The following is a 13,179-nucleotide window of genomic DNA, read 5'->3' as shown; positions in this document are numbered from 1 at the left end:
TAACACTTAGAACCCAAAGCCTGCGTTTTGCAGGAAACATGCATAGCTGCTTCTAGCCTTCACAACCTCATAACATTTTAAGCAACAGACATGGCTCACATATCAGATCACTCAGCAGACCCGGTCCTCACTAGCCAGTATGAGATCACTGAGCAGTGACATCAGCATCAGCGAGTAATCCGCCTCAAAAAACATCTAAAATCCTCATATTAGCAGTCTGCATTTAGCCTTTATACTGCAACAGATGATTAAAACAGTGGCATGATTTACACATCACAGCACCCAGCAGACCATGCAGTCACTAACTAGTATGCCAGCCTTCAGATATCCAGCTTCAAAATCACCCAGAATCCACTCACTACCATCATTTTAGCTTTCTGCTTTGGGCCATTTACATTATAACAGTCTTTGTACCCTGTGAAGTATCCAAACCCACCACCAACCAGGGAACAGCTGGACTGATGTCATGCATAGGCTGGGTCTAATCTTGGCAAGTGATAGGTGTGACAGACATGACCAGGTAGGGATAGACAAAACATAGGGGGATTTCTCTGCTGTTAAACATAGCGGTGGGTCATTTTTGACAGTTAAGACAACACAAGGTGTGTGTGTGTGTGTGTGTGTGTGTGTGTGTGTGTGTGTTCGTGTGTGCGTGTGCACACATTCTGCTGTAGGTCCGCTGGTGCAATATGGCTGCTACTTTACATCGTTTTTCCTTAGTTTTGTATTGTTTGTGTGTTTGTTTTGATGTTTGGCTGAGAAGTTTGCCATCATATCTACTGAGATAGTGGCCAAGAGTGACTTTCCCACTGTGGCTCAGAGGCTTATTGGACTGGCTGTTTGGGTGACACTACATCTCAGCTATGATGCAGCCTGGACCGGGCACCTGAGTATCACGGCTACAGGGCTTTTTTGGACTGGGGACCTGATCGACGTGACATTGCTCCCTGGGCCGGCCGCTTGGTTGATGCTGCACTGCAGCTGTGGGGCTGCCTGGACTGGTAGTGTTCGGCTGCATGAGCAGCGCTACACCGCAGCTACGAGGCCTGAGTGATGATGATGACGAGGGTTAACTGCACTGTTCCTTGGGCTCTCATTCTCTGAAATCAGGTCTTACTCTTCCTGCACACCTCATCTTGGTTATACACGACACTACTCACAGCAGTTCAGTAAAACCAGAATAATCCTACCTGGAGTATTAAGCAGGATGATCAGTGATAGGATTCCACATTTGATATCCCTGGTTTCCACTAGAAACCTTCCCAGTTTTCCCAGTCAATGCAGACCAGAGTGGTCTGTCCTGAGAAGACAAAGACACAGAGACTAAAACTAATACAGTGACTATGACTAACAGAGAGTAAGACTAAGACTAATACAGAGAGATACAGTTCTATGTGTAAATCCTGTGGATAGCGACTGGTGGAGCTACCATCAGCGTTGCCGTTTTGGGTACCAGACTAAAGCCTTACCTGGAAACAGACATCCTGGTGGGAGAGAAACCAGTGAGTAACACAAGTATCAGATTTTTTTGCTTTCAGCATCCATTGTAGCAGAACAGGGTCAGTCATTACAGAAAAAGTTCTACTTAAGCGATGACATCTCATTTCATCTGCGGCCGATTTTACGGCCAAGACCTCCTGCTTGACTTTCTGGGTAATGAACAGGATTATGTGTTTCTCCTTTTTGAAATCCTGGCTGGGGACTTCCACTACTCTCACATTGGAGGAATCAGTCTGGATGATGAAAAGGCTGAAGTCAGGGTTTCTGAGGATCTATGAGGAAGTGAGAATGCCCTGCAGTCACTGGCAAGTCTCTTCGGTGACAGCAGTTCATGGCACTTTCTCCCGCTGACCTTGTCAAGTCAATTCTGATAGAGGATAGGCTATTGAGGAGAAGTTAGGAACAAAGAACCTGCAATGTCGCACCAACCCCCCCAAAAAAAGCACTTACTTGGGTCTTTGTGTTGGTTCTGGGACAGCATTGCATGGCAGCGACCAGTTTCTCCTGTGAGCCATGAACTCCATGGCTGATTTACATTTACACAGATATTGAGCTTCTGAGAGTCCAAGGAGGCATGTTTTGAGTTAGTGATGACAGGTTTCAGAATGGATGATCTCATACAGAACTCTGAAGGATATTTCTAACATGGTCCATCAGCCACTGGAAAGGGGCCGGTGCTCTATAGAGGCTGCACAGCAGAACCCAGTAATCCCACCAACTTAAGCATTTCCCACTATAATATAGTTTATTTTCCTGTGTTAGCAAAGTATTATGGATTGTGGTTTTGTTTATTGTTGATTAAGTATAAAACAACAGTAAATGAGGGGAAAGATTTTCTGTTTTCACTTTAACTCTGAGCACAGAAAAAGGAAGGAAGTTAGAGTGGAACTGCAGTAGCTCATATTCACGCATGACAAAAACACACTCACACACTCCTCACAGCTCAGTTCAAGTCAACTTGAGAGGAGTGAAAGAGTGAAAAGTCTTCGAAATAGATTGTAAGTAACATTAACATTTTCTTTACTGGAACCGTTCTATGTGCAAGTTATTATATAACCATAAGTAATATATTTTTTTAAATACTGTTAAGTGTGAAGGTTTGGGCACTGTGGTTAGTGTTAGCGTCAGTTTACTTCTGAACCTGATCTGAGCTCAGCCAGATAGAACAATTATTGTGGGCTATTTCTGCAATTTCTAATTTTTAATCGGAATCACCATGACTAAGTGACAAGATGCTTGACAGAACAACACTTTGAGAAGGGAGTCTAACACAGACCTGTCTTTTTCTTTCTATTTGCATTTACCTGTGTTTGATGTAGGTATAAAATATTAAGAATTACTCAAAACTGCAGATAGTCTTGTTCAAAGTGCACTCATTTCCTCTTTCTGCTGACATCAGATGAGGTGAAACCATGAGTTTCAAATGTGGAATCCTATCACTGATCATCCTGATGAATATTACAGGTAGGGTTATTCTGATTTTGCTGTTGTGTTTAGTCTAGTTTGTACAGTTTATAACCAAGATTAGAGCCCAAAAGAAAATGTAAAAAAGGCTCTTTAAAGAAAAGGATTATATCTTAAGTAGACATGTGCCTCTATTCAATAATTCTTTATGCTTTAAAGTAGATTGTTACACATATCAGCTCTGGTTTCACAATCTCCCACCATGTTTTCACACTCTGATCATGTGTTATGCTCCTTACTCTGAGTGGATCAGAGAGCTGCTAAACAAGCACAGTGATCACAGTGTAAACAAGTGCTCTGAAAATATGATAAAAATTGGTTGTTTATTATTATAAATATTGTTTGTATTTGTATATAAATTTTGTATAGAAATTTTGCAGGATATCTGCTGCTAATAGTTTCATACAATACTAACAAGCTAATACAATCAAAGACAGGCTTTCAAACCTGAACTAAAGCACTCTGTGTAAACCTCAAAGAAAAACATGCCACTTGAATGCTACTAGCTTCAAATGACTATTTTTAAATTAGAACAGCCACAAAACATGAACATATACAAAAGTCAGCTTTGTGCTAAGATTACATTCAGAACCTCATAGGTATTCCAGCAAGAATTAGCATTATGTTAGCAGTGGAAATCTCATAATAACTGCTACTTAAAAAAATAAATCACTATATTTGACTCTCAGGAAAAACAAAATTAAAAAGTCAGTCAGGTGAGTGCAGTAATGTATTTTACTGCATCTTCCTAATAGTGGTTAGCTCTAGTGTTAGCTCTATTGTTAGCTTTAGCCTGAGCTAAGCTGAATGTGCAGTCTTTGTCACTCAAATCTCCCCCTTGTCAGATGATGACCTGTGTTTGCATATTGGAAAACAATAACCTCTTAGATTTTAGGACACCTTGCCTCACACTTGCTTTTCATGTCTTCAAAACAAATTCATATTTTCCAAAAAGGGTTTCAGCTCCTCCTTATCTCTTAAACAGATGCAGGAAATCCACTAAAGTGACAAATTTTCCAACTTTGACCAATTTGTGCATAAATATGGAACTGAAATCCACTATGCTGACAATTTTTACACTGACCGAAAAATGAAAAATGCCTAGAACATACACTGATGAAGAAACCATGGAATACACCCTGAAAAATGCAAAGATCAGTGGTTCATAGTCCTGGTCCCGTAGATCCCAGAGTTCCCTGCTTTAACTCACACAGTTCACCTCAGAAAGAGCTTGTTAATTATTTCACTAGTTGCTTCAGGTGAAACTCTAAAATGTGCAGGGCAGTGGTACTCCATGAGCAGGAATGAGATCCATTGGAACAGATAATAGACAAATAAGACATTGCAAAGCTACAAAGAGTATAGGAACTATATAGACAGAGGCATTGTGACACCAAGGCACAGGTAAACATGATAGTACAGGATGGAAAAGGTTACATACATAAGTAAAAATCTCAAAAAGAGAAGAACATAGATGTACAAACATCAGCTCCTATGCTGATACATGCTTCATGTACTACAATGTCTCACTGCAGTTTTGTAGGATACTCAGTACTCAAGTTGATAAAATTACTAGTGGTGAAATACAATGTTACTAATGTTGCATACAATATCTTGTAAACTGTCAATGACCAGAGTGCATCTAAAAACTGACAGGCCACAGGGAAACTTCCCAGGCCTGTTCACATGCAATCGAGAGGGAAGCATTCTAATTTAATACACCTGATCCAGGTGATGAAGGTCTTCAGGGGCCTCTGAATATTAGAGTCAGATGTGTTGGAACCAGGATGGTAGATCTCCAGGACCAGGACTGAGGAAACCTGTACTAAGGGGTTTTGCTGCAAGTGGTAGAAATAAACTGATAAAAATCAAAATGCTATTCAGTAAAATTCTGTAAGGCTGTGAGATGTTTTGTCCTGCAGACTCAGTGATTCACACTGTTTCAGTTTCAGGTTCTTTGGGTGAGACTCTGAGAGTGACCTGCAGTCCTCAGACTAATTGTGCTCTGCGGGAATCAACAGTGACCCTGCAGTGCTCTCACTCAAACACCAACATCAGACCTCAGGACAGCTTCTGGTTCAGCCCCAAACAAAAAGCTAAATGGAGGAACGAGGAAGATCCAGAGGATTTAGCTTTAGACTCAGACTACGCAGGACGAGTGAGATACAAGACCAATAGATACAGATACAGCTCAACTCAATACATTACAATATCAGACCTGAGAGCGAGAGACTCAGGAGAATATCACCTCATGGTCATTACAGAAACAGGAGAGAATTATTCCAGCTCAACAGCAGTTACTCTAACAGTTTCAGGTAATACAGCTCTGCTCAGTCAGTTCAACTGACTTTGTGATGCAGACATATATGTACATGATATTTGCTGGAATGTTTTTACATTTATTTCCACTCAGATCTGCAGATGAAGATGACTTCTAAAACTGAACAGCAGATGGAGCTGACCTGTAGCTCTTCATGCAGTCTGACCTCTAAACCTTCTTATTACTACTGGTACAAAAATGGACAATATCAGCTCTCAACAAATGAACATCAGAAGGTTTTGAGTTCATATAGTGGTGCTAATCCTGGCAGCTACACCTGCTCTGTTAGCAGCCATGCTGAAATCCGATCCAATCCAGTGTGTGAGTATGAAAGCTGTTCGTATCTAATTGTTCAGTACCATTAAAAACAAAAACAGTGACAATCTTTTACTTTTACAGGTGTTTTTGATAAGAACTGCTGGAGTGTGACCTACTCAGACAGAAGAGTCTGTGCTTTGGAGGGTTCATCAGTGGACTTTCCCTGCACTTACTCATATCCCAGAGATCAGACAGTTACTAAAACATTCTGGCATAACTTTGGGTTAACAGATCTGAGTGTGGATGAGCAGTTTGCTGGTCGAGTGGAGTTTCTTGGAGATAAAGAGAGAAACTGTGCTCTGAGAATGAACAATCTGACTAAGAGTGACTCTGGAGAATATCACTTTAGATTCATCACTGATACTGCAGGAGGGAGTTTCTCTGGTTATCCTGGAGTCATTCTGAGTGTTACAGGTATCTGTCCACACCCAACTGTAACTAAGGTTCTTCCTACTTACTGTGCTGTATGTTTCAGAATATAAAAAATGCTACACTTCCTGTTTATTTGCATGTTCAGATCTTCAGGTGAAAGTGAGTCCCACCACTCCTTTAGAAGGACAGACAGTAACACTGACCTGTATCTCCACCTGCACTCTGCCCAACAACACCACTTACATCTGGTACAAGAATGGACAGCCTGTAACTAACAAACCCACCAGATACAACAAGCTCTACCTGGAGTCAGCAAGCACTGAGGATGTTCTCCAGTACTCCTGTGCTTTAGGAGGTAACAGTTCTATGTAGGCCTGATATGATTTGTGAACTTTCTGTAAAACTCTTCCAATTTCACAACTGTAGCTACATAAGAATGCATCTGTAAGCAAAGCATGGATAGTTTTATTATAGCATTGAATTATAATCCAAGTACAATCCATTTTAAAGGAACACTTTATCTATCATCCTTTATAATTCAATAATTTCAATGTATCATGTGCTGGTTTATCATAACTATAAAGTCAAGCCTCAGAAGTAACATTTCTCCGATTCTGCTACTGTGACTGATCATGTAGCTGATGGTTTATTTGTGATGGTTTTGAAGGTCCAGAGGACAGCGCAGTGTTGATGCTCATCACAGTGGGCGTGGCACTCTTTCTGATTCTATTGCTCATCGTAGGATGGATGTGGATACGGTTTGTGAACTGTCAACATAATTTTGAACATCACTGACAATTTAATGCAGGTTTAATCTTATTTGAGTGCTCATTGTTTATTTCTCAGGAGAAGGAACTCTAGCCCAGGTAAAGGACTTAGGAGTGCTGAAGAGAGTGGACAGGTGAGAACATAATAGGACAAAACAGTGCTATGTCGCTACAACAATGAACTTACTTCTGGATTGATAACACTGGTAGCGCTGCAATAGGACAACAGAATTTTATACCAATACTGATATTTATTTGGCAGTTATTAAAACAGAGCTTTTCTCTACATATTTGTTATTAAATACTGGTAAAATCTATGCTCCTCATGTAGCCACTTTTGAGACTGATAAACCTGTGTGCTACTAAAGCTGTTCTATTACAGTTAAGTTCTATTTTAAACTGATCTTCTCACTCCAAGAATGTCACCATTTGACTGGACTGCAGGGTTTAATGCAAAAAAACAACAACAATAATTATAAGTAGCCTTTTATTTTATCTGCTATGATAATGCTAATAGTTGTTAAGTTAGCCCCAAGCTAATCATGCATCCACTAGGTTTTAAACCTGAACCAGTATGTTGTTGGGCATCTGCATTAGCTGGTTCTCTGATCCTGTTTCCTGGCCAGAAATGGGGATGAGGGGAACTTTTACTCTAAGAAATCTCAGAGGCAGGGCTAGCTGCTCTGAGGTGATACTCAGTCATGTCAGCATGCTTTCACTGCAGTAAAATCATACTGAGAAAAATCATAAGCAAGGTGGAACAAAAATGGCAGCATTTATTATTTATTAGGTTTCAAATTAAACTTAACATTAAATAATGAGATTTGGTAAGCAAATTGTAGTTTTACCAACAGATTTTTTGTTGCACCTTTTCACTTCTTAAAGGCATATGGACCCTATTTCACCCCAAAACATCTGCAATTCCTGCCTTAAATACAAAAATAATTTAAATGATCGACCATATTTTGGTTCAGTCTGTTCCATTTGTATTTATCACCACTTAAAATGAGCTGCTTCTACTGCTGACTGGATGAGTCATCAGTATAGAAGTACAGTTTACAAATATACTGATTTGGTCTATAGAGGAGGGACTGTATTCCAGCGATATGACCAGTCAGTGAGTTGGTCTGTAGTTGCTCAAGTTGCATGTTCAAAGATTCTTAACTTGACTCAAATTTGTTGTGAGCTGACTTGCAATTATATTTGGACTCTAGATAAAAAAAATCCAGCTTGAGAAAAAAATTAATGGAGATTAAATTATGATTAACTTTGATGTAATAAATTAATAAAACTTTTCCTTTCCAATCTTTGTAAATTTGTGCAACATGATATTGCTTCAAAAATGATCCCATTTAATAAAAACCATTTAATATTTTAGTAAGTAACGGATCACATTCCCCAAAACGTACACTTTTTACAATGTAATTCCTATGGCTAATAACAATATGATACTTAACTACAGTTCACTACTAAGCATGTGATACTCACATGCATTACGTTAACTGAGAAAATAAGAATCTCTTCTGCATATACTGTAAAAATGATCTTTTGGAAAGTGAAGTAATCTTAAATGTAGGCAATACATATGCAGTTTGATGCAAAGCTTTTGCACCTCACTAAGTTACTACTTAATAACACCCTATTTGGCAGATATTACAGCTTGCAAACATCCAGCTATGAGACGTTCTATTCTTGATGTAGGAATTTTTACCAACTCCTCCTTGCAGAAAGCTTTTAATTCTGTAATATTCTATGGCTGTCTTGCATGTCCAGCATGTATCTATCCACAGATTTTCAATGATGTTCAAGTCAGAGAACTGTGAGACCCACTCCAAAAGTCCATGGTGTGTTTTGGATCACTATCCAGCCTCATTTCAGCTTCAGTTTCTTGTCACGTTTGCTTCCAGAATTTGTAGATACTTAGCAGAATCCAGTTTTCTATCTAAATTTGCAGGTTTCCAGGGCCCTCAAGCACAACCCCAAAGCATAACAAATCCACCTCCAGCTCCAGTTGGCAAGATGTTCTTTTCATCCAATGCTGCTCTTTTTTCACATCTGGTGAATGTAGCCAAAGAGTTCACTTATTACTTAATCAGTCCACAGCACTTGTTTCCAAAATGCCACTGGCTGATCTACATGTTGTTTTCCATGCTTTAGATTTTGACTTGTGTGATGAGGTTGCAGGTCAGGTTCCTTCCGATGACTCTTCCAAGCTGATCATGTTTGTGCTGCACAGTAGAACAGTTCACCACCACTCCTGTGTCAACCGTCCTGCAGGTTCTTTGCTGTCATATGGGACTTCATTTGCCTGTCTGGCCAGCAAACCAGCAGTTCTATCTATGTGTTGCCCTGGTCTTGCAAATCTCACCTTGATTTCCAAAGTTCCCCTTAAAAGTCATTTCTCAATGATGTACAGTAGAATTGAGCTAGAAGTGTTTTGATATATTTTAAAACTTTATTATACTTTGTAGGCATCAGTTAGCTTTATTTTCAGATCCTCTGCCACCTGCTTAGTGGAACCAGTTGTTGAGTATTAGCACAATGTTTGAAGAGACTTTATTACTCTCTGGAGTTGTCATTTCATAATGACAATCTTGACCTGCCTAACCAGTACTAACATGTCAATTAAGGTGTAACTGGAATGGTGTCCAAACATTTACACAATCTACAATTACTATTTTATTTTTGCTATTTTTTAAGTTTATCAAATACAAAGTAACTGTGCATCAAAATTTCCATAAAAATGACATAAAATTAGTTAAGAACTGTTAACTTCTTTTTATTTCAAAGATCAGTAAAATATATAATTTAGCAAGTGGTGCCCAATATTTGCTTGAAACTGTATATCTCATTGTTATAACCATAAAATTATTCAACCTATTTCAATAGATTGTGCAATGCATTAAGATAATTACACTTAATAAAATAATAATGTGTATAAGTACAGTCAGGTCAATAAACATTCTTATGCTGTGCTCTCTCTCTCTCTCTCTCTCTCTCTCTCTCTCTCTCTCTCTCTCTCTCCCCAGTGTGAATCTGCTGCTGTGTACAGTAACATATCAGACCTGGCCATGACCTCTGACCCGACACAGAGAAAAGGATCAGATAATCAGGATGGCGTTCACTACTCCAGCATTCAGTTCAAGCGCTCTCAGACAAAGAAAGAGGCTCCGCCCCCCGCTTCCACACTTCCTCTTTACATCATAGACGACCAGGATGTTCAGTATGCAGCTGTGAACTTCAGCAGAGACAGTGCTGCCCCCCAGTGAGGAAACCCCTTCATTACATCTACACTGATGCTCAACAATAACAATAATACTAACACAGGAATCAACCATTACCAACTCATTTCCTCAATCAAAATCAAGCTCATAGCAACATGAGAGCTCAATTAATCCTTTTCAGTCCATCAACAGCTGTACAAAAGAAAGAATAAACAAACAAAAGTTGTATTTATCTCAACAAGATGAATGTTTTTCACAGCATTATGCACACATGAACAACTGCACTTTAGTGTCAAAGATATATCCTGTTCTCTTGCAGTGTGAGTTTAAATATTCTTTAGAAATCCTTTCCATGTAGTGAATCATTGTAATAAACTTTGACGAAGAGAAGTTAGCATTGAAGAGAAATAAAATAATACAAAAAATTAAAGCCTTCTGAAATGAAACCACAACAGAGTAAAATGACAACAACAAAGTTTTGGTGCAAAATACAACATAACTGTCTGGTTGAACTCATGGTCCTCAAACAAAGTGAGAAGTGGATGTAAACAATTCCACTTGTTCTCTTATATTACCTCATTGTTTTCTTTAAGTGCGAACTCTGCTGCAGTGCAAAAAATAATATCAACAAGTGAACACTTCTTAAATGTAGTGAATAAATCTAATATTTCTCATGAGAATGTTGTAACAATATTATAAGATTATTCCACTTGTTTCTGTACATTTTTACTTGTTTTAAGAAATAATGAAGATAATTTTGCTTATTTCAAGAAATAATGCTTAAAACAAATATTTAACACACTGGAGAAAATATTATATATAAATATATATAAATATATTTTTAACTTTAAAACACAGCATATTCTCATGTGGTGCAGCTGTCTTATAGCTCGTCTGAATGTACATAACAGGTCTTCTAAGGCAGCATTATTACTGATTCCCTTCCACACATTTTATACATTACTTTAACCCAATTACTTTTTTTGAATGCCACAAACACTCGAGCACAGGGTTTAAAAAGACTTTCTGTCCACAGGCGTCTGGATACAGAAGCAGATGAAGATCCATCTCAGACCTACAGCCAGATCCAAAAACACAAATCTTCATCAAAAGCAGCATAACACACTCACTGTGGAGAGGATCTGGATTCTGGATGGAGATTTAGATATTTCATCAAAATCAGTCAGAAGAAAGACATGGAGGACTTTAAGTACTGTCTCTGAATTTAGGGGAGTGTTTTGCTTATTTATCTTTTAAATATATAACTATTATTTAAGGTTATTAGTGTGGTTCTGTATTAATTATTTGGTAACACTTTCTATGAATGTCACCTTTGTAAGCATCTATAAACACATTTATAACATGTTACAAATGCATTACAAACGTGGTTATAAATATTTATAAAAATGAATTACACTTAATTACACTTTATAGCCATGTTTATTATACATTATGAATCGTTAATATAATGCATTATAAATAGTGTTAATAACATGTTATAATGTCAGTGCCAAAGAAGTCAGTCCCAGCTTGGAGAGCGTAAAGTGAAGACAAATACCAAGCTAACGGTGGTGTACATTACCTTTCCCACATTGGGTAAAACACTGATGGCAGCTCTAGTTTAAACTCTGACATTTGAAGCCTGTAATGAGCTTTACTGTGAATGTTTTAGTGTTTCAGTAAATCCTTCAGTAAATACTTCAACTTGAAGCCTCACTCTGAACACTGGAGGAGGCTTTAGTACAGTACGCTTCACTTTACTTAGAGCGGACAAATACGACTTATGAGCTCTTATAATTTGTTATGAACAGTACTTATAATGTATTATGTTAACAATTCATAATGCATAATAAGCATGGCTATAACGTGTAATGCATTTTTATAAATATTTATAGCCATGTTTATAATGCCTTATGAATGCATTATAACATGTTATGAATGTGTTTATAGATGCTTACAAAGGTGACATTCATAGAAAGTGTTACCTTATTTTATACAGATGGGCAGACAGACAGACAGGTAGACAGACGGTGGTCATTGTATGGGCATTGTTTTGATGATGGACAGGATGAAAATGACCACACCAGGAAAAACAGCCTGCAAGTCCAGGTGGTTCCACTTATAGTGCCTGTAGTCCAGGTAGAAGTGAGGAAAATCTGATTGGGCTGGTACAGTTATTCTGCCTCAAATGTCATTTCAGATCAGACTTGATCCAATAAATATCATGTAAATAGCTGAATTGTCATAGTTATGCAGAGAGCCCAATAAATGTGCCATCATTTTCACTCTTTAATGAAGAATAAATTCTGAAAAATAATAGTCATTATTTTTGAATTTGTGGTGACACTTTATTTTAAGTGGCCCTGTTTAGATCAAACACACTCAACAGACTCTCAGAAACATGTCAAAAACATGTGAGGTTTAGGATTAGGTTTTGGGTTGAGGTTAGGATTAGAGCCTGGATGAGGGTTAGGATTAGAGCCAGGGTGAGAGTTAAGAATAAGTTTTGGGTTGAAATTAAGGTTGGGGTTAGGATTAGGGCCAGGGTGAGGGTTAGGATTAGGTTTTGGGTTAAGGTTGAGGCTGGATTAGGATTAGAGCCAGGGTAAAGGTTAGGATTAGGTTTTTGGGTGAGGTTAAGGTTAGGATTAGAGCCAAGGTGAGGGTTAGGATTAAGTTTTGGAATGAGGTTAAGGTTAGGGCTAGCTAGATAGCTTGATAAGATAAGATAGCTACAGTCATTAAGTGGAATGCAAAACATTAGCAAATTAGGTAAAATTACCTAATGACAATATGAGAGCAGATTTAAGCCACACCGACCTCAAGGCACATAAACAAAAACTGGCACCCAAAATATTTTTCAGAGATAAGCTGAGAAGGCAGCACTCTCAGCTACACTCAAAAATCATCAAATTTACAAGTGAACTTCCAAAAGCTTACTATTTTTTCTGATATTTTACAGTTGACTGACATGTTGACTGGCAGGGTGACAGAACCAAAGGCTGTTGCATCAAACCCAGACTTTACTGGTAGATGACGTAACACAATCTCCTCCCACGTCTGAGTGCCTAGTTTTGCCGTATCAGCAAAGTGTTACGGATTGTGTCGTTTTTGTAGTTTTTAATGAGTCAGATATGCAAGCTTTGCATCTTTCATGTGATGTTTTTAACTCCTCAAGTAGCCCAGACATGCTGGTGGGCCTGAACCTTTATTA

At 38.4% G+C, this 13,179-nt stretch overlaps 2 protein-coding genes across 2 annotated transcripts; both read left to right on the top strand.

The window, feature by feature from the left end:
• The first annotated feature begins 2,407 nt into the window (after positions 1-2,407).
• LOC118826868 lies at positions 2,408-5,649 on the top strand. Its single transcript, XM_036597903.1, has 4 exons — positions 2,408-2,498; positions 2,900-2,964; positions 4,917-5,279; positions 5,378-5,649. Exons 2-4 carry the CDS (start codon positions 2,913-2,915, stop codon positions 5,647-5,649), a joined length of 687 nt encoding a protein of 228 aa, XP_036453796.1. The 5' UTR covers positions 2,408-2,498; positions 2,900-2,912.
• Positions 5,501-11,295, top strand: LOC118804797. The gene is made up of 7 exons (XM_036565448.1): positions 5,501-5,605; positions 5,684-6,016; positions 6,120-6,329; positions 6,642-6,732; positions 6,821-6,875; positions 9,771-10,006; positions 11,002-11,295. Exons 2-7 carry the CDS (start codon positions 5,908-5,910, stop codon positions 11,084-11,086), a joined length of 786 nt encoding a protein of 261 aa, XP_036421341.1. The 5' UTR covers positions 5,501-5,605; positions 5,684-5,907; the 3' UTR covers positions 11,087-11,295.
• Positions 11,296-13,179: the final 1,884 nt, after the last annotated feature.

Source organism: Colossoma macropomum, unplaced genomic scaffold (genome assembly GCF_904425465.1).
Source record: "Colossoma macropomum unplaced genomic scaffold, Colossoma_macropomum, whole genome shotgun sequence".
Classification (NCBI taxonomy): Eukaryota; Metazoa; Chordata; class Actinopteri; order Characiformes; family Serrasalmidae; genus Colossoma; species Colossoma macropomum.
The sequence above is the reverse complement of the archived record's forward strand: the minus strand, read 5'-3'. Positions and strand labels throughout refer to the sequence as shown.